General features: G+C 28.9%; 1 protein-coding gene across 1 annotated transcript in view; it reads left to right on the forward strand.

Moving 5' to 3' along the window:
* Window positions 1–23698, forward strand: part of LOC145284438 (katanin p80 WD40 repeat-containing subunit B1-like) — a 209009-nt gene extending 185311 nt beyond the window's left edge. The window contains exons 12-19 of the mRNA XM_080133249.1: window positions 425–478; window positions 3508–3740; window positions 10005–10102; window positions 11998–12120; window positions 14067–14143; window positions 18464–18538; window positions 19571–19687; window positions 23046–23698. Of these exons, the coding sequence (XP_079989375.1) occupies window positions 425–478; window positions 3508–3740; window positions 10005–10102; window positions 11998–12120; window positions 14067–14143; window positions 18464–18538; window positions 19571–19687; window positions 23046–23175 (907 nt within the window). The 3' untranslated portion in view covers window positions 23176–23698. The remainder of the gene's footprint in view (window positions 1–424; window positions 479–3507; window positions 3741–10004; window positions 10103–11997; window positions 12121–14066; window positions 14144–18463; window positions 18539–19570; window positions 19688–23045) is intronic.
* The last annotated feature ends 1870 nt before the right edge of the window (window positions 23699–25568 follow it).

Here is a 25568-nt window from a genome sequence, read left to right on the forward strand (position 1 = left end):
ATTGGTATTATTTATTTCAATAATAATAACCCGTTCTTTTGTTTGTTTGTTTTTTTGTAATAAAAGAGTGATAAATGAAAAAGAAAAAAAATTGCATTTATTCATTTAAATAAAAATGTGGATTGGTTATAAGTACTGCTTATTAAAAATCATTAGAATAAATTGATTGTATGTTTCCACTCTAGATTTTCACATTTTATACTGAAAACAGACATCAGTGTTGTCACTAAATATCAGACAGTACATATAATATTTGAGAAACGCTCCAATCTATATCATTATCTCTGAAAAATACAGATGTTGTTGAAATACGGCTAATTATTCTTCTGGTCCTAAAAGAAAATAGCCACTAATAGATTAAGACCTTATCATTTTGCATTAAAAGTTTAAAAGTTTTTGTGACAATTTTTCCATTTTCTTACAGAGTCACAGATCATTTCATTGCACGTCCCCCGACAAAATCAACTCGACAAATTAGGTAAGTTTTTTTTTTTTTTTGTTTTTATCCTAAAGATTTATTTTCTTTATCTTCTAGCTATCAAGGTTACCAAGTAATGCCTGGGTTTTTGGGAATGATGATGGCATATGTACTAGTATAGTAAGAAGTATGGACAACATTGTTCTTTTAATGTATTTCAGTTGTCTTAAGGAACTCTGCAGTTTATATAATTTTGTCTTGTTGTTGAAATGGTAAAAAAAAAAAAAATAAATAAACTCAATAGTTGGGTACATTTACGTTAAGAAGCATGTCTCCTTTTCTCTCTCAAAAATGAATCACGCATAGTTCATTGCATTCCCTTTTATAAGGGACGTTCCAAAAGTAATGCCTCCTAATTTTTTTATTCCACTTGAATTGATCAGACGAGAATTGCAAATTGCGTAGTTATGATGACTGACCTTATGCATTCATCTCTTTGTTGCAGATATTGAAAGTGTGAGACTCTTAAGAAAGCAACCCCTGTCATGGACATGCATCAGAAGCAGAGATGCATCATTGAATTGTTCCATGCAGAAAAAATGGAACCGGTCAACATTCACTGTTTATGGAGCTGATGCAGTTAGTTATTCTCGGTTTGCCTATCACTGTGGATCGGTTGAATTGAGTCGGCTCCACCTACGGAGTTGACTACGCCTCAAATTGAGGCTGATCATGCCTGACGATTCGATGCTAATGTACTTGATATCAGCACAGTTAGATATATTTGGCAATTTCAGAGTCGTGACAGAAATGAGTGGCAAAGTGTGCTCCGGACTTTTTACAACCAAAGTATTGTTCATCATTGGTAAAAGTGCAATAAGAATGATGATGACTATGTAGAAAAAATAAATTCTGAAGCACAAAAGGTTGCTTGTTTTAACGGTACCACTCCTATCTTCATAGCTCTTCAACATTATAGTTTTGATTAAAAAAAAAAAAAAAAAAAAAAATAGGAAGCCTTACTTTCTCGTATGTTTACTATTTATGTTCAAAATTGCATAAAAATTTGGGATTTGGCCAACTAGTAGATGGTCTGCAACAAAAAAAGAAAACCGGTTTTCATCAAACGGAAATGGAATCATGTTGTCTTTTCTAGGACGACAATTTTATCGTTCCACACTTTAGTTATGTCACTTGACACAATATTACTTCTAAATGACATTCCTAGACAATATATTATATAAAGGATTATTTAATGAAATTAAATTTGCTACAAAAAATTTTCATGTTTTATAATTTTTAATAATGAGGATTATTTTGATTAATTAGATTAAGGTCAATATGCAGAAAAGGTACCGTGTTATTTTTCAAATTCAAGTTTTACAATAATTATTAAATTATGTGAAAATACAGAATAGGTATAAAACTCCCCATGTTAAGAATGGGTTTCTAAATAATGTTTTTCTTTCAACATAAATACCCTGATTACTGTACTTTTAGTTTTCTCTCATCACATATTTTTGCAAATACGTATGATAACTGCAGTTTGTTTTAAATGTTTTCTGGTTTTATCTGAACATTTGAATGTTTATATTTTATTCAATAATAAAATTTGTTGAAATAATTCAAATAAAATATCTCATTTAACAAAAAAAGAAATTATATTGAGAATAATAATAGCACTGTTAGTATTTTGGTAGAAATCTGTATTTTTTTTTATGAATGTTTTAATATTAATATATAATTAAATATTACTTTAAAAAAACATTGTAATAAATTGCAACTTTAGATTTTAAAAGCTTTAATAGTTTTCTTTTCTTGCTGTTTGGATGTGTCTCAAGCAAACGGTGCTGGTGTATCATAATTGAATATAAAAAAGGATTTTAAGCAAAAATATGATTACATAATTACATGTCAGAATTAGTAAAAATTTTTAAAAATTATGAAAAAAAATCGAGTACAAAAAAATGACAAGAAAAATAAAATTCCACGACTAATGTTTTATCCATTTAGTCTATTGCAGTTAATTCCATATGAAAAAACTGATTATCTCCCTTTTTCTCACATTACTTTTGCTACTTCAAATTAGAAAATGGCAGATCAATAATACGGATTTTTTTTTTTTTTCTGTAAAAAAATTAGTTTTAGCAGATTTGCTCAAGTATTTGTTGGAATTTTTGGAATTTTTACATGTAATTTCTAGTGATGGGATGATTCAAGTATTTTTTCCGTTTCCGATACAATTACCAATTCCAATTCCGATCCTTTATAAATGTCTAAATATTTAACTATAGAGTTATTTTTTCATAATCACCATAAAAACACGTTAAATGTGCATTTATTTTCTCAAACATTAAGATACACTTATGTAGGGGAGGGATCTATAGATTTTATTTTTATTGGCAGTTTAAAATCAATAAATGTTTATTTTATTATTAATACCAGCAGTGGAAGATTTTTAATCAAAATTAAAAAAAAACAAAAAAAACAAAGGAATTGTTTTTGGCATTGGAAAATAGCTACATTTTTTTTCTGATATTGATTCCGATACATCAACGAATTCTTTTTTTTTTCCAATTCCCGATTCCTATTAATCGTCCCAACACTAGTAATCGCATAATAGTGTTTTTACTTTAAATGTACATTTGCTGTTTTAGATATCTGATTATAATGTACAAGCATAAAATAAACTTAGTTGTAGATTTATTTGTGAAAGAAAACTTAAGATTTTATATTTATTTCCTGATTTTCAGAATATTTGCTATCTATTAGATAAAGTTGTTGGGGCTTCTTTACAATCACTCCCCCATGAATAAAATAATGCACTTGTTGGTCTTGATGTTCCAATAGTTAAAAAAAAAAATCTTAGAATCTCAAGCATTTCAATAACAAATAGCTTTTATTTCATTTTTATTTTAAAATTTTGCTTCTGACATATGGTTTCAGCTATGTTGTCTCTGTTCGACTACAGCAGCCCCAAAACAATGATCACTATTTTGATGTTGAGACATTTTGTGAACATAATGTTGTTTTTTCTAATATTTTTAATTTTCAATTATTGTATTTAATTTTTTTTTTCTTTTTTTCAGTTCTCCATACCGGGAACATAAAAGACCAGGTGCTTCTCCTCCTTCCATAGTTCCTTCTTCTCCTCCTCTCCCTTCCAACATGAATCCACCACCCATAGAATCACTGTCTAATGACCCTGACCCTGCACCCCATCACGTTATGTCAAAACCTGTTGAGCACAATCGTAGGACAGAAAACCACCAAATGTTAGACGCTCAAAATGACCACAGCGATTTGTCGAAACACAATAACAGTGAGTCCGCACCTTTTTTGCTTTCCCTCTGCTCATTACTCGAAATGCTTTTAATATTCTTCCCTGCTTTTGCTTGTCTTTCTTATGCCAAACGCTGCTTTTTTATAAAAGTTTAAGACCACTCCGATGGAATCTGGATATTTTCTAGATGAGGGAGTGGATTATTTGTATCCTATGTTTTACAAATACAATAACTAATACGTATTGAATCTGCCATTATTATTGATTGGAGCAAGCTTTCCCAAAGTGGGCTCCATGGAGCCCTGGTGCTCTGTGAGTCAGACTGAGGTGCTCCGGAAGCCATTTCTTAAAGAGGACCAAATTCTTTATATGGAAAAATTAAATGAGTGCAGACATTTAATTATTAATCTTTTTTTTACTGGAAAGATATGATATATAACTACAGGTGTAAAGAGTTTCAGGATGGTTCATAAAAAAATAAATAAATAAATTAACAAAAAAATATGCAACAAATTTTGATTAATCGAAAGCAAAAATGGTTGTAAACATTATCATTAGTGCTAAAATTTGAAATTAATGTTTTTCATATTTATTTTAGAAATTATTTTGTTAGTGATCCGTAAAAAAAACCTTTGCCCTGCTCAAGGGCTCCATGGTTTCCTGAAGTTTGGGGAACTCTGGTTTAGAGTGTCAATTTACGACCATGTGTAGTGGTCGATGGCAAGAAAATAGGTTAAAATATTTTAAATTGACAATTCTGAACTTGTTATGAACATAAAATGTATTTTGTAGTAAAACCTTTGTATATTATTCGATAAAATAGGGGTTGGGGGTGGTGTAATTGGGTGGGGTCTTTTAAAAAGCAGAAAAAAATTTCCCACTAAAGAAAGCCAATATGTAGAGAGATGATCATTTGAGTAAGCATGTTGATAAAAAGAATTAATAAACTGAGTTTGTGTGTTTTACGCAATTGACTTTGGTGTATATATGTAAATTGATCCTCTGATGGACAAATTGATCATCAAGTTTGTGTGATATTAGACACGATCGCAGTTGATCAGAACTAGAAAAGGCATTAAACAGCTTCTTGATATTCGGTGTATCAACTGTGATTTTGTAAAGTATGAACTGTTGCAAACTCTTTCAGCAGAACGACTTCATTTATGTCCACCATTGTGAAATAAACTTATTTTAAAAGAATACGATGATACGACTCTAAAAGAAAAACCCCTCAAAAAAACATTTGGTTTCATTTTGATAAACAAATTTACTGCCTCCCACACATGCACACGCATTACTATATCTCGACAAGCAACCCCCATCCTCTCCCCCAACAAGACTTCCAACCAGTCATTAACTAATGCAAGCTGTTGTTCATTAATAGCTAGTTTTCATTTGTAACAGATGTTCACCAGTTGGCATCTACAAATCAACTTCTGCAACCTCTCGTTTTAACTGTGACAACTTGACTGATCTTCTCAAGCTCTTATGCCAATGACACACAAGTTTCTGTGTCACACCCAGACCCTTACATAGTGTCGGTATACCTGCAGTCGCTACTTGTTTTTGCATCTAAGTAAGCAAGGGCCCAGCAAAAGCAGTTGCTCTCTTTTCCTCTAGACTTCTCTCTCCTGTTCCTGTCCATGGGATTCGGTTTCAAGACACATTTGTGCCATTCTCAAAATGTCATAAATATCTGGAGGTAATAATATCGAACAATCTCAGGTTTGACGACCATTTGTCTTACATATCCAACAGGGTTAATAGAGAGTTTTATGTTCTGCGTATCCTGAGCTACCAAATTCCCATGATTTTACAAGCTAATGATTTGTCCCCACTTGGGATATAAGTCCTTATTGTTTGTTGGAGTTGGCAGGGTGTTTTCTGATTCTCTTGAGTGTCTATAGCATCATGTCATCAGATATGTACTTCATATTCCCTGCTGCAATCCTCTGGAGTATATGATCTGCTTCGATTAGATCTGCTGTCTACTCGTCAGAATTTGATGGTTGCATCTGTTGCTTACAGATAATTTCAAGGTTCTTGCCCCATTGCAATGTTTAAATATCGTGCTGTGTTGCAGCTGAACACACCAAACCTGTGACGATATGCATTCACTATAGCCCACCACATAATCACACTGTTTGCTCAGATGTACCGATGATCTCCTTTCGCATTGTGTTCTGCAATTCTGAACGTGCTGCCTCAGAATTGTGTGAATAAACATGTATCACTGTCATATTTTTCAGAGTTCTGTATTGGCTAACTATCGTGATGTTCCTAAGTTTTATGCATTCCCTAATTAGCTTAGTAGCCTCTGTCTATTGCTAATGATTTTTAATAAAAGAAAAAAAAAATTATTGATCATTTTACATTGGCCTTCTTCAATTTTATTTTTTTTATTGACTGACAACTTGCCATGCACAACCAAATTCACTCTGGTAACCGGCAATTTTAACCGTTTGTTCTGAAACTTTTTCCAGTTGACTTTAGAAATAGCCAACATGGAGATCCTGGATCATAAATCATATGCAAATACCATTTATTCGTTTTTACTTAAAAAACCAAAGAAATTGTGTACAGTGCGAGGGTGCATGAAAAATGCACATTTGGATAATTTAGAAGAGCAGAAAATGAACCTTTTTCTTTATTTTCAGCAATTTTGTAACTCCTGCTTACATTATTTTACCCTTTAGTTTTCACATTCCATGAGCAACGTTTCTGACAAAGAGGAAAGGATTACCGTTTTCTGGATTGGAATTTATGTATCATTGGCTAGTTTTTGACTTTGAAGTGATATTTCATTTATTTTTTAGCTCCTTATCAAGTGGCTTCATGCATTGCTTGGAGCGATTTTCATTAAAAAAAAAAAAGAATTGTTAGGAAAATGAACTTGATACGTGGTGACCACCGTGTAAAAAAAAAAAAATGAACTGCATACGAATCATAATGTGTGCATACGTTTGTATGAAAGGAGGAGCATCAAATGGACAAATTTTCTGTCAGCACCATTTTAAAGTTTTATGGATGGCATCATTTCATGAGGGAGAGCTGTGCTGTTTTTCGACTTTTTAAGTGTGTCCACGTGTGCTTAAATGCATAGAAATAATCAGGGTCTTTGACATTAAGAAGCGTTCACTCAGATCAATAGATGAATTTGTAAATAGAAAAAAAAAAACGCAGAAAATTGATTCTACAAATGTGACAAAGCATGTCCGTTTATTTCGTTCAATCATAATAATGATGGAGTATTAAAAAATCTCTTTTCTTTCTTTTCTGCTGAATCACAAATCTATGTTGTTATTCATTAGATGATTGAATTATTTGTTAAACATTTAATTTTTGCTTTGATTGTTGCAATATGTTTTGATAGAATTAAAAAATTGATTTCCTTTAAACTAAAAAAGCGTAGAAATACTACATTGTCTGGAGAAGATAATTTGAAAATTGGAACAATTTTTTAGCAGATTATTATTTTTTTTTTTTTCTTGCTATGATTTCACATATTTTAATCCAAATTCTTTTTAAAATTTCTAGTTTAAAAAATTTGGTTTTCCTATGAATAATAAACAAATTTTCTTTAATCTACATATTTTTACAGCCACTTTGTGTACATCTATAACTGCACATCTACGCATACAATAGATAAACACCTAATAACAAAGACACTTAAGATAATGTTGGTTCGTTTTAGTTCACAGGTTTATAGAGCATAAAATTATCTAGTGTTTTCAAAATCAGACCCAAATAGCATTTAAACCGACAAATCAAAGTTTGCTTCTGACTAGCCGAGGTTTCATTTGTTATTGTTTCATTGTTTCTGGCAATGTCAAAAAATACTTTGTTACAATTTATTTTAAAAAATACTTAGTCTGGCCCAGATGATTGCTAATACGAAACACGTTAAAATAATCACTTAAAGATAAAAATCAGCAAGTGGAATAATTTATATTTTAGATTGAAGAATTTAATAAAAGCAATCTGTTATTGATATAAATAATTTAAAAAAAAAAAACAAAAAAAAAACCTAAAATGATTTCCCTGCATCTCAATCAATGCCAGCTAGGTACAGCTTGTTCAATTATAAAAAAGGTAAAATGGAAATATATAAACGACTGGATGTAAAGACAGATCCAAGTCAAATAATGAGGGAGACAGGAGGGGCAAGGAGTTTAACATAAAAGTGTTTAAAATTCAGAAATATCTCTTAGTTTTTTAGTTTATCATACAAAAACAAGAGAAAACAAATATAAATTTATCTTAGTATAGGGCTTTCTTTAAAACTGCATCCACTTCAAATATAGATTAGTGTTCATATTTATTTGGGTATATTTTATTTTTGATCAATAACCTCATTTTCATTTTTGATGAAAAAAAACTAATATTTTATTTATACATGTAAATAAATTGTTATTGTTATAAAACTCTACCTGATATCGGGATTAATTATACTTGAGGCACCCCAGTATTATCTATAACGAAAAGGAAACATTTTACCTTGGCATTAATTTTTTTTTTTTTTTTTTTACTTTTGATTGAACTATAAACAGAACAATACACACATTTTCAGTCTAAAAGATTGAAATCATTTTAATTATGAGATGAAATTAAAAATTTAATGTTTAAAAAAATATTTTAAAAAAATGTTAATTTACCACTAAATTTAATGTTTTACAAAAATATTTAAATAAATATTGTACGTAAAAGGCATAGAGAAAATACTTTTTTTTTTTCAAAATGGTCCTTGACCTTTTTACTAGGAGTAAAGTGTAGTAGCTGTTCTGACACTACACTTCATCTTTCCTGTTCTTGGTCAGTAAAGGAGAAATCCTTTTAGACTGAGACAATTTTTTTTATTTTTCTTCCAATCCAAAGTGCTCTCTTTTGATGAGCTGGATTTTTCTACATAAAAAATTGACCTAGTGTTTAACTCTGCCCTTGTGGGGAGGCAAGTAAATAGAGATACCATTTCTGCAATGTCTTTGTCTTGTTTTAGTTGGGATTCACTACTTATCAAGGCCTGAAAGCCATTCGAGAATAAGGGTTAATGAATGTAAGTGTAGTACTTGTTAATCGTGTAGATTGTATAGAATTTAATTTATGGGGACGGCTCAACAAGAACTTGTTTGCATTAGATTTGAAGGTTACCATGTTGTATTCAACTGAGAAGCAGACCAAACAAAATGTTTTATAAATTAGTAAAACTTATGAATACCCCCCCCTATTTTATATAAAAAAAATCTAAGTGCATTGTGTTTTGTTTATAATTCAAGCTAGAGTGAAAGAAATTCATTTTGGTTGTTTATAATTTTGGAGTGTCTTAAGTATAATTTGGTTCGAATATTGAGCACTTTGTGTATAAAGGTAACCTGTTTTTATTTGTTTTGTTTTTGATATTTAAACAACCTTTTTTTTGTTTTTTTGTTTTTTAAAAGTTGCTTTTTATGTTATGCAGGCAAAAATGTACCTATAACCTCATAGAATAATACAAAGATATACAAATGATATTCCATTAAATATTTTATCAGTCTACCAGCATTTCTGAATTTATTTAGTTTATTAACTCTATTAGATAATTTCTGACAAAATATTACTCTGATCAAAATAAGATCTAATTGTATGGCAGATTTATTTTGTGAAATCTTTTATTTTTTACAATAAAAATTTACACTTGTTTTCTTCCATACTTGTTTTTGTCCATTGCATAAATATTTTCCAACTTTGTCTTTTTGTCTATTTCTTTTTTTTTTTTTTTAATCTAAGAATAAATTGATTAAATCAGAAAATAAATGATTCTTTTTTTTTCCAAATAATTACTTTTTTCTATTGTTACTTAATTTTTCATTAAAAATAAAAATAATTTCTGATTTACAAAAAACATATTTTTCTCTATAATATAAGAGTGCTTCATTGTAATTGATCAGTGAAGATGCTGAAAAAAAAATATCCCCTAAAAGTTAAAAACTTGGAGGAATGCTATGAAAAGTAAAAGGTCTGAGAGTGATTCCCACCAAAACTGAATAAATCGTAGAAATAGGAAAGTTTTCCTACTCAATTGTGGGAATAAGGTTGGGAGCAATTCAATTTGGGTGCATAAAAAGTGCAGCATAATTACTGGTAGATAACAAGTCTGTTGTATAAAATGGATGCTATGATGATGTCCAAAAGTTTTTTTTTTTTTTGTTTTTATTTTTTCATATTCTACAGAAAATAGAAAATGTATTTTTTAAATTCTAACTCATGTTCTATAAAAACAAAGTTTATTTCATGCAATTAAAAAATTTTTTTTTCAATGTATTTCAGTTTCTCCAAATAATCGTGAACCTTTAAGGCCTCCTGGGAGTCCATCGTGTCATCCTAAGTTAGTTCCAGGAGTAAAAACACAAAAATTGTTAACAGATGTAAGTATTAAAGTTTTCAACATTTTAAAATATTAATGGAAAATTGGGGAAATCCAACTGAAGAAAAAAAAAAATAAATAAATAAAAAAGAATTTATTTTTATATTTTTTATTTATTATATTGAATAATCACCTATCAAGACTAAAAGCCACTAAAGGACGAGAGTTAATTGGATAGATTGTCACTTGAACAATATTTGTAAGAAAAGAAAAGGATCCATGGAATGAATAAAATTTGATTACTTATAAAGGCCATTTATTTATTATACATATTTATGTTGGATGTGAAGCAGTACTATGGTAATGTGCTCCACAGGTGAAGGAGGGGTTTGCTGTACATTGAAGCATTCCCATATCAACTGAGCGGCTTCTATTTATATTTGCGTAGGCATCACATCTGCTTTCTCCTTTGTATTCAGATTGTTTCTCTCTTCTTTCGAAATCACTGTTTGCAGACGTTCAGGGTTTTCTTATGTGGCGTTTTGTTTGTCTTAGGGTTGAAGAAGAATAGAAACGTTGTGCAAATGACACTCAAGATGAAAACAGTAGTTCAAAGAATCCAAATAATAAATCTGTTTATAACTTGGGTTTCTCAAAGTTTTGTCTATGATATTCTTGTGTGTGTTAATCATGCAAGGTTGAGGTTGAATTCATTTGCTGTCTGTTCAATGTCTCAAATTTTCATGTATCATTTTTTAAATTTATAATTGAACTTGTATTCCAGTCATGAAAAATATTTAAAAATAAATGTTTAATTCACAAAACCTTTTAAAAAAAAAAAACGTGCACGCAAACTTTCAAAGCAAAACATTATAAATAATCTAGAACGTGATTGGATATTTGCGTAATTATTTTTGGGTGAAATTCCTACCACCTTCTCTAAAAATCACTGAGCAAAATGAAAATAGTGATCCAAGTAAAATATGTAATGAAAATTTTTTTTTATTTTTAAATCATTTAACTTCATCTGAAAACATGTTTTCATTCACACAGAATTGAATATTGATCTTGCGTCGACTGTTATATCCACCCTGACTTGGATTGTTAACAAACCCACTTGCATACCTCACGCTGGTTAGCATTTTGCAAGTTTTATTATTTTTTCCTGACAACTTGACCTGAACAGTTTCCATCTACTGTTTTATCTCACCTGGTATCCTCCAATCACCCAGTTGTCTCAATCAAGATACAATCTAAGTTTAGGAAGACTTGTAATGTCAGTTTCCATCGCAGAACGTATTAATACTTGGGTGCGTTCTGTATCGCCTCCAATGTATTAGATTCATTAATTACTGATATTGAGAATTTCATACCCTCTAAAAATTTGTAACAGAGGCCAAACAGCCAACCATGGTACATACCAGAGTGTGCCGATACAATTATGCAAAGGAACCACTATTTCAATTGTTTTTAACAAAATAAATGCCCTGAAATAAAAATTGCTTTTAAAACTTTCCACAAACTGCTAATGAGTTTTGTTTGATATCATTAACCCTTATCCTCATGTGGATTTTGATCTTGGTAAGTTCTAACTGATTAGTGTATAAAAAAGACTAACTTTATTTTATATATTTGAAGAGGATATAGAAATTGTTACTAGTGAAAGTAAATTTTTCAGGCCAAGTTCAAATCTTTTAAAATTTAAAGGAATCGTGTGATTTGGTCTGCTGACTTTGCAATACTGTTAAAAATATTGAGGAAAGGTATGAACCCCTGAATCTCTTCTAGCTGTGAATAAAATATTTCTTTTCAATGAATCTGATCTCATTGAATTTGATGACTCAAAGGCTTTTGTATGCCTTAAAAGTTTTTTTTTTTTTTTTTCACACACTTATTTTCATCAGTTATAAAAAAAATTTTAATGAATTCTCTTTGTCACAAATTATTTTTCCCCAGGAATTAGAACATGAAATCTTTAATCAAATCGAAAAAGGCCACAGAGCAATTCTTGATGAATTACTACAACGGAATGAAAACTTGTTGAAAATTGAAGACAAATGGAAATATGATAATGTCCGAGTAAGTAGAATTACAATTACTCTTAAGAATTATGAAAACGTATGAATATTTGTTATAGTTTTTAACACTTTGCTCAATACGTTTATTAATAAATGCCAAAGGTTTTATTAAACTCAAATTTATTAACAATTGTATCCAAAATTCATTTTGTTATCGTATAAATCTTTTATGATAATAAATGATTAAAAATTAGAACACACTGGATTTTTATTTTAAATCAACTAGTTTCAACTCGTATGCAACATAATCACGTTGGCACACAGATTCTCAGTAAATCACTGAAGTTAAGTAATGCTGAGCCTGACCAGTATCAGATGGGTGACCATTTCAGAATACTAGGCACTGTATAGGGTGGTGAATGGAAGCATTTCCACGAACAGGAGCAGTAAGCCTTCCTTCTGCTACCCAATGGAAGACTATTGGGTGAGGTCGTGCACCCACTTGACCCCTGCCGATCAGAGTACATGACAGTAGGCAGGTGATGGATGAACTATCGAGCAGCCTGATTGAAAACACAGTAAGCAACATACAAATTTTTTTGTGATGTCAAGCTTATCAAAAACCTTGATTCTAGTAAAGCAACTGACCCGACAGCATTCCAGTCATAATGCTCAAAAAGCTTCCCATACTTCCAAAGCTGTTTAAACATTGCCTTAAAGAGAAATTCTTCCCAACACCTTAGAAAACTTCATGTCTGCCCAGTATTTAAAAATTCCGGGAAAATTTCTGGGAAAGCCCAATGTCTTTACAAGCTTCTGGGACTGACCTTTACTCCTGATCTGAAATGGAACATGTACATCAAATCTGTTGCCAAGATCGCTGGAAAAATGTTTGGATCACTCTACCGCTCCAGTAAGTATCTCACTGCCGATGCAATCCTCTATCTGTATAAGAGCCAGGTACGCCCTAAAATGAAGTACTGTTGCCACATCTAGTAGAGTTCAAACCCGGCTTTGAGACCTCGTAGGTGATGCACTTTTCTCTTCTCTGCAACTTCTTTTCCTACAGAAGAGATGTTGTGAGCCTGTCTCTGCTCTATCGCTATTTTCATGACAAATGCTCGACTGAACTCCAATCTGTGGTTCCCCCTTTGCCAAACCTTTATAATACAACACTCGACTAGCATATGATTTTCCCTATTCTCTATCTGTTCCTAAATGTTAACGCAGATTCCATGAACAAGGCTTCTTTCCCAGAATTGCCCGCCTTTGGAACACTGTTCTGCTGGCCTGCTTCCCGATTGAATACAACATGGTAGCCTTCAAATCAAATCTGAACAAGTTAAGGCGACCCATAAATAATCAAATTCTACCCAATTTGCAGCATAAGTGATTACTACACCACCACTGCACATTCATTAGCCCTTATCCTCGAGTGGCCTTTGGGCCTTGATAAGTGGTGACTCTCAAGTAATAAAAAAAATCATCGGGGACTGGTGAGCCATGATTATCAATGTCTGCAAAATGTCTGATACATGAAGTTTTAGTCATGATGATGATCATCATCATGATGTTAATCGCAATAGACTACATTATTGAATATCTCGGAGTAAAGTAAATTTGATTTTGTTTTTTTATAATTAACAATTTTTTAAAACTAATGAAATTGTTAACAATATAAGAAATAGTGTCATGTGGCAGCATCTCATTTTTTCTAAACACGATTTCAAATGGAAATCAGTAATGGAAATGCAATAGTTATGCTTCTTCTAATGGCAATTAGCCGTTATTATCGTCATGTATTTGGTTTTGTTAAAGAAAAACTGAAGATTTTCATTTATTTGGGATCTTTTGACAACTTAATCGTTGTTTTGGGGGCGGATTTTCTAAAAATGGAAATAAGAAAACCAAAATTAAAAAGTAAAATCTTTAGAAATTGACATTTTAAATGTTAAAAAAAAATGTTTAAATCTTTTAATTGAAAAAAAAATCTTTTTCTAATTCCAGTCTGCCATAAAATGTTGCATGGATTTGGGTGACCTTTCTCTCGTGGTTGATATGCTGAGTGTTTTAAACGTTAAAAAGTGAGTACATTTGCTTGAATCCAGCAATCAGGCAACAAAACAACTAAATCGAGGAATTGGTGGTGGGATGCTTTAATTTCATATAACAGATAATTATTTTTCAACAAATTTTAATTTCATATAACAGATAATTATTTTTCAACAAATTTTAATTTCATATAACAGATAATTATTTTTCAACAAATTTTAATTTCATATAACAGATAATTATTTTTCAACAAATTTTAATTTCATATAACAGATAATTATTTTTCAACAAATTTTAATTTCATATAACAGATAATTATTTTTCAACAAATTTTAATTTCATATAACAGATAATTATTTTTCAACAAATTTTAATTTCATATAACAGATAATTATTTTTCAACAAATTTTAATTTCATATAACAGATAATTATTTTTCAACAAATTTTAATTTCATATAACAGATAATTATTTTTCAACAAATTTTAATTTCATATAACAGATAATTATTTTTCAACAAATTTTAATTTCATATAACAGATAATTATTTTTCAACAAATTTTAATTTCATATAACATAATTATTTTTTAACAAATTTTAATTTCATATAACAGATAATTATTTTTCAACAAATTTTAATTTCATATAACAGATAATTATTTTTCAACAAATTTTAATTTCATATAACAGATAATTATTTTTCAACAAATTTTAATTTCATATAACAGATAATTATTTTTCAACAAATTTTAATTTCATATAACAGATAATTATTTTTCAACAAATTTTAATTTCATATAACAGATAATTATTTTTCAACAAATTTTAATTTCATATAACAGATAATTATTTTTCAACAAATTTTAATTTCATATAACAGATAATTATTTTTCAACAAATTTTAATTTCATATAACAGATAATTATTTTTCAACAAATTTTAATTTCATATAACAGATAATTATTTTTCAACAAATTTTAATTTCATATAACAGATAATTATTTTTCAACAAATTTTAATTTCATATAACAGATAATTATTTTTCAACAAATTTTAATTTCATATAACAGATAATTATTTTTCAACAAATTTTAATTTCATATAACAGATAATTATTTTTCAACAAATTTTAATTTCATATAACAGATAATTATTTTTCAACAAATTTTAATTTCATATAACAGATAATTATTTTTCAACAAATTTTAATTTCATATAACAGATAATTATTTTTCAACAAATTTTAATTTCATATAACAGATAATTATTTTTCAACAAATTTTAATTTCATATAACAGATAATTATTTTTCAACAAATTTTAATTTCATATAACAGATAATTATTTTTCAACAAATTTTAATTTCATATAACAGATAATTATTTTTCAACAAATTTTAATTTCATATAACAGATAATTATTTTTCAACAAATTTTAATTTCATATAACAGATAATTATTTTTCAACAAATTTTAATTTCATATAACAGATAATTATTTTTCAACAAATTTTAATGTCAATGACCTAAATTCAATGGAATATTGAATGAAATATGTTATTGTTGTAATAACATTGTCTGGGTAATGTCTTCATCTAACTTATTTGAAAGTGTATCACGTGTCGTTAAAAATGAATTTGTATCATTCGGATTGTTTAGACTACTGTTCTCACGTTGACTCCTCCTCATAACATTTAGGCCGATGTAACCGCTGACCTTCTTCAGGTCTATCTTATCAAACTCAAATCTCTGTCAAACTTGGGAATCTGCATAGAACTTTTTATTTAATCCATGGGAACAGCATACTCTCATTCCATTGGCTGTGATTGGTTAAAAGTTTCAAGAAAATCACAATTGTTTCCTTTGTATTACCCAACATCCAGAAGAATATCACTTGGATCAATTAAATTTTAGTTAGCATCTTATCTCTTATGCCATCTATCCTTGCGGACAATTTTAGTATAAATTTTTGAGAGTCATAAACTTATTTTTGTTTTCAGATGTACAATCTTCACACTTATCACCATAGATCACTACTCATTACTTTCTCTCTTTCATATATATATATATATATATATATATATATATATATATATATGCTGAGTCGTAGAAATTTCCAAGTTAGTATCAGGGGTGCTTTAATTCACTGGGAGAGATGCACCCCCAGTTTTCATGAAGACATGCATTTAGGAGAAGGAAACGCTGATGTAAAAACCTGCAATCTACTGTATGATTTTTCTTGTAGCAGTCATCTACACCAACAAAGATTAGCAGTAATACAAAAAAGTGTGGTTCATTCTACACAGTCTTCACCACTATAAAATAAATCATCTGTGTGGAGTTCCGAATAACTTAGTTGTGGCAGAACCTCATGCGTCTAAATCAATGGGAGAATCGATACGTGTGTGTGTGAGAATAACACTCAAAATAAGAACACTAGTTTAATACAAATTGTCAATTTTCATCTCAAAAGTTCAAAAATCGAATATACAGGAGTCAGAAAGTATTATTTTATGTTTAAAAAAATTAAAACCTGTACTTTTAATTTTTTTTAAAATCGGTTTTTAGTGTACAAATATTTTTTAAAATCGGTTTTTAGTGTACAAATATTTTTTAAAATCGGTTTTTAGTGTACAAATATTTTTTAAAATCGGTTTTTAGTGTACAAATATTTTTTTAAATCGGTTGTTAGTGTACAAATATTTTTTTAAATCGGTTTTTAGTGTACAAATATTTTTTTAAATCGGTTTTTAGTGTACAAATATTTTTTTAAATCGGTTTTTAGTGTACAAATATTTTTTTAAATCGGTTTTTAGTGTACAAATATTTTTTTAAATCGGTTTTTAGTGTACAAATATTTTTTTAAATCGGTTTTTAGTGTACAAATATTTTTTAAATCGGTTTTTAGTGTACAAATATTTTTTTAAATCGGTTTTTAGTGTACAAATATTTTTTTAAATCGGTTTTTAGTGTACAAATATTTTTTAAATCGGTTTTTAGTGTACAAATATTTTTTTAAATCGGTTTTTAGTGTACAAATATTTTTTAAATCGGTTTTTAGTGTACAAATATTTTTTAAATCGGTTTTTAGTGTACAAATATTTTTTTAAATCGGTTTTTAGTGTACAAATATTTTTTTAAATCGGTTTTTAGTGTACAAATATTTTTTTAAATCGGTTTTTAGTGTACAAATATTTTTTTAAATCTGTTTTTAGTGTACAAATATTTTTTAAATCGGTTTTTAGTGTACAAATATTTTTTTAAATCGGTTTTTAGTGTACAAATATTTTTTTAAATCGGTTTTTAGTGTACAAATATTTTTTTAATCGGTTTTTAGTGTACAAATAGTTTTTTAAATCGGTTTTTAGTGTACAAATATTTAAATCGGTTTTTAGTGTACAAATACTTTTTAAATCGGTTTTTAGTGTACAAATAGTTTTTTAAATCGGTTTTTAGTGTACAAATATTTTTTTAAATCGGTTTTTAGTGTACAAATATTTTTTTAAATCGGTTTTTAGTGTACAAATATTTTTTTAAATCGGTTTTTAGTGTACAAATATTTTTTTAAATCGGTTTTTAGTGTACACATATTTTTTTAAATCGGTTTTTAGTGTACACATTTTTAAAATCGGTTTTTAGTGTACACATATTTTTTAAATCGGTTTTTAGTGTACAAATATTTTTCTTAAATCGGTTTTTAGTGTACAAATATTTTTTTAAATCGGTTTTTAGTGTACAAATATTTTTTTAAATCGGTTTTTAGTGTAAAAATATTTTTTTAAATCTGTTTTTAGTGTACAAATATTTTTTTAAATCGGTTTTTATTGTACAAATATTTTTTTAAATCGGTTTTTATTGTACAAATAGTTTACATTAACATTTCTTTCACACCAACAAAAATTGCCAAATTAGCTGTCAATCTTGTCACTACAGTTCGATGAAAGCAGAAAAACAAAAAAACAATGCACATATTAATCATTTCATTTTCCAGCTTATTAGTCATCAGGCTTCTTCATCCTTTACATTTCATGACACATTGGGTAAATAATAGCAATTTATAGGAACAAACTTGATTGTTCAAGTGCATCTTCATCACTATCATCACAATCTCTATTATGTCATCGCTCAATGTTTAAGATTTCTTATTTCTATGTGCCATACCGATTGTTTTTATTTTGCTATTGATCGATTGCTTATTGAAATAAATTGCCTGATTATAATAACAGGCCTATGAGTTTCAAAGAAAATATTTCTAAATTTTTTTTATAACTGATAACATTTTTGTTAACCCTGGAATTTCTGAAAACTGTTGATTAAGTGTGAGAATACAAATGATGTCTGTATTTTTTGTTTCAGAGATTTATGGAATCTCGATCTGTGTTTGCTTATCTGTCCAAAGTTATTGGATCTTATTACCAGTCTCCACAAACGGTTAGTATACAGCTCTCTTCTTTTCGAAAATAAAAAGCTTTCAAGTACTTTTAGAGTGGAAGTTTAAAAAAGCAAGGGAGACAATCCGTTAAAACTATTTTCAATATAAGAAGGGATATAAGCTGTCATGACTGGATCAGTTTTCCATTTAACTTCTCATAGAAGGTTCATTACATTTAGATTATTTGGACTACTACTACTACTACTACTACTATTCTCATCTTGGTTGTTATATTCACAAAGTTTTCGAAAGTGTATCTTGTTGAAAATCTTTGTTTCCTCAAGAATATATATGGAATTTCAAGCTACAATTGTTAAATTCTGATTCAGTTATGTCTGGATAGAAGTGTTCACTTATTCTGTAACTATCAACACAACACTAACATAAATTCACGTTACATATTCCAAAAAATCTTTATGCTTTCCAGAAAAGATTTAAAAAAAAAAAAAAAAAAAAACAAAAACAAATTCCTTTTGAATATTTTTTTAAAAGTAAATAATATCAAATACTTTCAAATTAACAATCTTGCCTGCACTGATCGCCACACAGATGATCTCTTTAAAATCTCAAGTTATGCTTGATCAATTTTTTGTTAAAAAATTTTGAAGGTCATTTACTTTTTCTTTATTAACAAATGTTGTTGCATTTAGAGAAGGAATTTGTTTAATATCTGAAATTTGTTATGAATATTGTAAAGATTTCATTAAATATATATAATTGTTTGAATATTATGAAGTGTTGAACTTTTTGATTCTCAAACTTAAATTCATTAAGTTGAGATATTTTTTATTTTATTCTTTAAGTAACTGAAAAGATGAAAAAAAACTTTAATTGAAAAATAAATTTTGTTTTCAGTTTTAACATCTTGTAAGAATAAAATATCTCAAATTAAAAAAAAATATTTTGACATTTTTTTCCTTATATATTTAAAAAGAATTTTATTCAAAATCAAGCATTAAAAACAGTCATTTTTATTGAAAATATTTTTAATCAAAAAATTTATTTTAATTTGTTTCTTTCTTTTTTTCTAGCTACCTTGAAACGGGATGTTGCACTTTAAAGCTGATCTTGAAAACATTTGGGCATTTATTAAAATCAAGCATTTCTCCATTAAGAGAAATTGGCGTTGACATTTCAGCCGAAGAAAGGTAAGTATTTTTATCACTAAAATTTTTGCAAATGTTTTCATGATTGTGTGTCAGAAGAATGACAATAGTTGAAATAGTTTGGAAGTCAATTTCTCTCTCTATACTTTTGTATTCGTGCCCTGTTTTTCAGTTTTTCTCTTTGTTCCTTCCTCTGCAGACTTCTTCTTAAACCTCATTATTTTTTATTCAGTTTCTCTATGAAAGTATCACTCGTTTAAATATTAAATATTATATTCTATGCCTACAACCCCATTGTCACTAATTGCTTCATATTATTAGACTATGCATCTACTAAATTTCATGCCATTACTAACCGGCTGAGTTTCCCCAAAGTCGATCAAGTGAAGTCTGTCAGACATGTGTAAAAAGTGTAATGATGTAGGGAAGTGAAATCTGGCTAGTGGGGCTTGAGGACATGCGTTGCATGGACAGAAATGAAAATCATACCATGGATAAGCAATATGAGTTTTAAAGATATGTTTATATCTGAGAAAGATGCATGCAGAACAGTAGACTTTGATGGTTTGACTATGTTGAAAAAAATGGATGATAGTTTTTGGTTTAATAGTTGTAGAACAGTTGAGGTAGCAGGGTTAGTGCACAAGAGAAGGCCAATGAAAGCGTGAGAAAAGTGATAAAAATTGATTTGAGAGAAAAACGTTTTTTTTTTTTTTTTAAGTTGTAAAATTTAACTGCAGTAACAATGGATGATGACTATCTTCAAACAATTTAAGAAATGAATGGAGACGGGATGGAGTACAAGTTAAGGGTTCAATACTTTAACTGTTTTGTTATAGAAAAACTTCTTGTCTCTCCCACTTTTGATTTTTGAAAAGAAAAAAATGCATAAAAGATTGAATTTCTCACTCATTTTGTTTAAAAAGTTTGATTAATTTATGTGTACACTTTTTTTGTCATTCATTTTTTCTTTCATTCATTTTTTCATTCATTCATTTTTTAATTCATTTTTTCATTCATTCATTTTTTCATTCATTCATTTTTTAATTCATTCATTTTTTCATTCATTCATTTTTTCATTCATTCATTTTTTCATTCATTCATTTTTTCATTCATTCATTTTTTCATTCATTCATTTTTTCATTCATTCATTCATTTTTTCATTCATTCATTCATTTTTTCATTCATTCATTCATTTTTTCATTCATTCATTTTTTCTTAGTTTTCACCACATAAATATTTTGATTATTTTATTAACAAAAATTAGCTATATCACAAAGATGTGAAATCTTTGCTTTTTAGCAAAATATATTTTTTTAATTGTAAAGTTTTTATTTTAATGTTTCAAGCAAAAAGGATTTCTGTTGAATATCTAGAGCTTTGTCATTTTTTATTTTATTTTATTATATATATATATATATATATATATTTTTTTTTTTTTTAGCTCATTTTATTTTTCTTTCCCTCTTAATTCATTTTTTGTTTGTTTTTGTTTCTATTTTTTCTGTTTTGATTTGTCTTGTTTTGCCCCATGCAATACTTCAAACGATTCACAATGTGAATAAGGCGATAGATGACTTATGCTAAGGGGGAAGGATTCTTGTAACTCCCCCCCTCCTCTCCCCATAACATTTTTTTTTTAAATAAATACATAAAATTACACTTTTCTAGGCAATTATATGAAACTCTCCCAAAATCTTATATTCAGTTTGGATGGTTTTAAGAAATTGACTTTCAAAAAAAACTATCTACGGCCAAGTTTTAATTTATTCCTCTTTCTCTCAGGTCAATTTTTGTCACCTCCCATGTTTTTCACACTGCTAAAGAATAATACCACCTCCATTTTTGTTTCAAGAAATATATATAAAAATTATTGATAGGAAGGTGTACACATATTTTTTATACTTACACGTATTACATAGTAAAATGGATATTAAACCAAAAATGAAATGATTTTTAATATTTTATCACAAAAAATTTCTCAAAGTAAATAATTTGTAGAAAAATTTTATTTTTTAAACATTAACACATTTTGTTATAGAACCTTAATTTGTTGAATCTCTCGATCAATTTTATTTCAATATCGATTTTAGAGAAACTATTGAAATGAAAATTTATTTTTTTGTTAAGACTTTAATTCCTGTATTTACTTTATCTTTACTTAAGATGCAAAAGTCATTCTAGTTTTTAATTTTTATTTGTTTTTACATTTTTAAAAACTTATACAGAAAAAGAAATATCATTTCTGTTGCAAGGGAGACAATTCTTGTATTTTTCAATTGAAAAGGTGTTCGTCCCTTTTGCAGAATTTGATACTTTGGTAATTAGTTTAACATGTGGTGCATCTGCTACTAGTCTCTCACTCCTGGACGGTTCAAAAGAGTCGTCAACCTAATAGATCCCAAACTGTCAGCTAGGCTTCAGCTGTTGTCCCATCGATGAAATGTTGTATCCCTCTGTCGGTTTTACAAGTATTTTAATGATAGATGCTCCGACAAACTACAAGCCCTTGTACCCCCTCTGCATAAATACCCTCGACAAGCAGCAAAATCCCACCCCTACACAGTAGAAATCTCCAGATACCAAAAAGCTTTCTACTCTAATAGTTTCTTCTGTAGAACTGCTAGACTTTGGAATCTCCTTCCGGGTTCCTGCTTTCCCCAACTGTACTGACATGTACTTCAAGTGTAACGTAAACAGACATCTTGCTGCTCAACTCCCTACATAGTATCCTTACAAATCATGTCCCAGATAGTATTCTCCTACATCAAAGTGGTCCTGGATATGACCTTAAACTATATCCGATGGTGAGGCCCCAGCTTGCGGGCTTAGGGGAGTGTGGAGCTACCCTTTAATTGCCATTGCTCCCAGGTCCACTCTGACCTGGAGTGGTAGTACCTGTTAGGGTTCCAACTATGGGTTAAATAGAAACCAACTTGAAAAAATATATATATTCTATTAAAAAAAATTTTCTTCAAAATTACTGGATTCTGCATTAAATAACCTGAAAAGGGTTGATATGCCGTAAAACAAAAACAACCAATCAACAACCTACATCAAAGTGGCACTGTGATTTGTTTGGGGTGAAAATGTAATAATAAAAAAAAAATATATAAATTATCTGGGACAGACAAAGTAATTTTTTTTCAAGAAATTGTAGTGAAATACAATGTTAATAATATGACATAACAATAAAAAAAATATTGAATTACGGAAAAGAAAGTTTAAGGGCGTTTGTGACTGATTTTGAGAATGTGTCACGATAAACATGACTAGATAGTCATTGGTGACCATTTTTGAAAAGCTTGTAATTGCAGTTGAAAATGGTTAGTTTTTATTGAATTATATAGAGATGTGATTAGAAACCGATTTTAATTTAATTTTTTTTTTTTTCTTTCAGAATGTCAAAATGTAAAGCGATCAATGAACATTTTGGTCAAATCAAATCGACGATAGAAAATCTCCAAAAAGAATCCGGAAAAATCGATGATGGCTTGAAAGAAGTTTATATTTTAATGGAAACCTTGTGAGAAACTGCAAAAACTTATTGTGTCTAACAGCTTTTGGAGAGCCCATCACAGTTGACCATGGTTTCTTTTTTTTGAGAGGGGAGGTTGGTTTGGAGGAGCCACTGCTGCTCCCTTCAGACCTTACCTTGCTTACTCCCCTCCACAGTTCACACTGCCAAAGAAGAATACCACCACCTCCATTATTATTATTACTACTACTGCAACCGGCTCCCATCACTAAAAGGATTTTCTCTGCCAATGGCTAAACGGGTTCTTCCCCTTTTTAAATTTCAAATATGCTGTGATGTTTTTCTGTGAAGAAAAATAACTTAAAAAAAAAACAAAAAAACAACTCCTTTTCTGCATTCCATTCTCTGTTGTATGAGGAGCAACAGGAGAAACGAAAAGAAAAAAAAATCAAACGATGACGACCCCCCCCCCTTCAGAAAGAAAGAAGAAAAGAAACAAAACAAAAAAATCAAATAGTGAAGCACTCCCTCTCTCTATGATCCCCCTCCATTTCCCCTCCCACATCCCTCCTCAGGAGAGAGGAGAAAAGAACAACAAAACAAAAAAATAATTTCTTTTAGTAATAATTTTTAAGTCTTCTTGATTTGGGTTTGTTTTTTCTTTCAAGGAAAGAAAAATGATAAAAGTTTTTCTTGGTTGAGAATTTAAATCCTGTCTGTGATAAAACATTATGAAGCCACAGGTGGAGACAGGAGTTTAAAATCCCTCGATGACCTCTCCGTGCATCCCTTTGATCTGGCAATATATACTAGGTCAAAAGTGGGTGCTAATAGATTTGTTTTTATTTTCATTTTGTTTTTAGCGTTTTTCTTTGAAACATCTTAATATTATGTTTATATTAAACAGAGAAAACAAACATGCCTGTCCACCACGTGACTATTGGATGTTTTTTTAATCATTTCTTTTCTTTCCTGTGCTTTTCAAACAAACAAAAAAAAAAAAAAATTAAACTGCTACAGAAAAAAAAAGTAAAAAATAAAAAAAATTTAAAATAATAAAAAATTACTGATTCAAAGAAATTTTAACTTTTATAAAGCAAATTTTATAAAAACACATTTGCTGGAACTATAGAAAGTTGGTTAGTCGTCTAAAGGTTGCAAAAACAAATGATTAGGGCCTCTGTATTTAAGGGCCTACTCCCTTATTCTTTAAATTAAAACTTGAAACTTTCTGGTCAGCAGTTGATGGTGATGGACTTTTTTTTTCTTTTTTTTCCCAATTTTGTGTGGTAATAATCTTTCAAGAATGGACAAAAGAACGCTTCACAGATGTAAATAGAATTTTTGTTTAAAAGTTAAGACATTTTCATCAAATAAGAACTCAAATCTTTTTTTTTTTTTTTTTTCACCATTCCATTTTTTTTTTTTTTCTGGGATCCTCTTCACCAATAAACTTTTAAAGTCTGTTTCAGCAGTACATTTGCCAACTAAAATAAAAACGGACAAAACCAAATAATTTTCCTCTTGTCCATTTTCATTTTGTCTCTGTTTTCACTTTTGTAAATTAAATATCAAATAAATTTACAAAAGATTTTGAAAGAAATGATCAAATTCTCACAGAAATGCTTAAATAATGCAATAAGATTGTTTTTTAAGTTTTGTAACTTTTTCATACAAAAAGGAATAAAATTTGAAACTCTTGAGAAAAAAAAAAGACAAAAACAAACTTTGGAGAAGTTCTACAGAATGAATATTTGTAATTTGATGACATTTTGATTTTAGTGAAATCATGTAACATTTGGAAAATCCATTAGAAATTTTGGTTCTTGTCCAGAATTGACCCTATATTAAAAAAAATGTCCGTATGATGTACATACCTGTGACGAAAGAAAAATTTCATCTTCCAAAAATCATGTAAATTAATCAAGTACTTTTTATACGAAGAAAATCATTTTTAAGTGACGAATGAGAATTTGTAATATAATAAAAATTCTGCAAGTTTGAATTATTGAATTATCTCCCTTTATTTTTAAGATTTTATATATGGTAGGCAAGACGGTCACACTTTGTTTACTCATAAAAATTAAAACCTTGATTATGTGATTTTTAGAATATATTTCTGTTTGTCATGATACGTACATTGTACATTTTTTTTTTAATATAGGCAGGATTCTGGTTAGAACCAAAATTTCTTTATAAAAGAGTTGCGTTCTTACATTAAGATCAATTTTATTTTGCTATTTAAACCAGGTTTTTTATAAAATGTTTTTATAAATAATTGTGATTTTTTTTTTTTTTTTTTTTGTTCCAACAAAATTTCTATTTAAATAAAAAAATTGTTTTAAGTTATTTTATTCCCTTAATAATAAACAAAAAAGAATGTCAAATATTTTAGCTCCAAGATTCTGAAACAATTTCAAATATGTACAAAAAACAAAAAAAACC

The sequence above is a fragment of the Euprymna scolopes genome, chromosome 9, assembly GCF_053919585.1.
Source record: "Euprymna scolopes isolate OS-2025 chromosome 9, ASM5391958v1, whole genome shotgun sequence".
NCBI classification, from domain to species: domain Eukaryota; kingdom Metazoa; phylum Mollusca; class Cephalopoda; order Sepiida; family Sepiolidae; genus Euprymna; species Euprymna scolopes.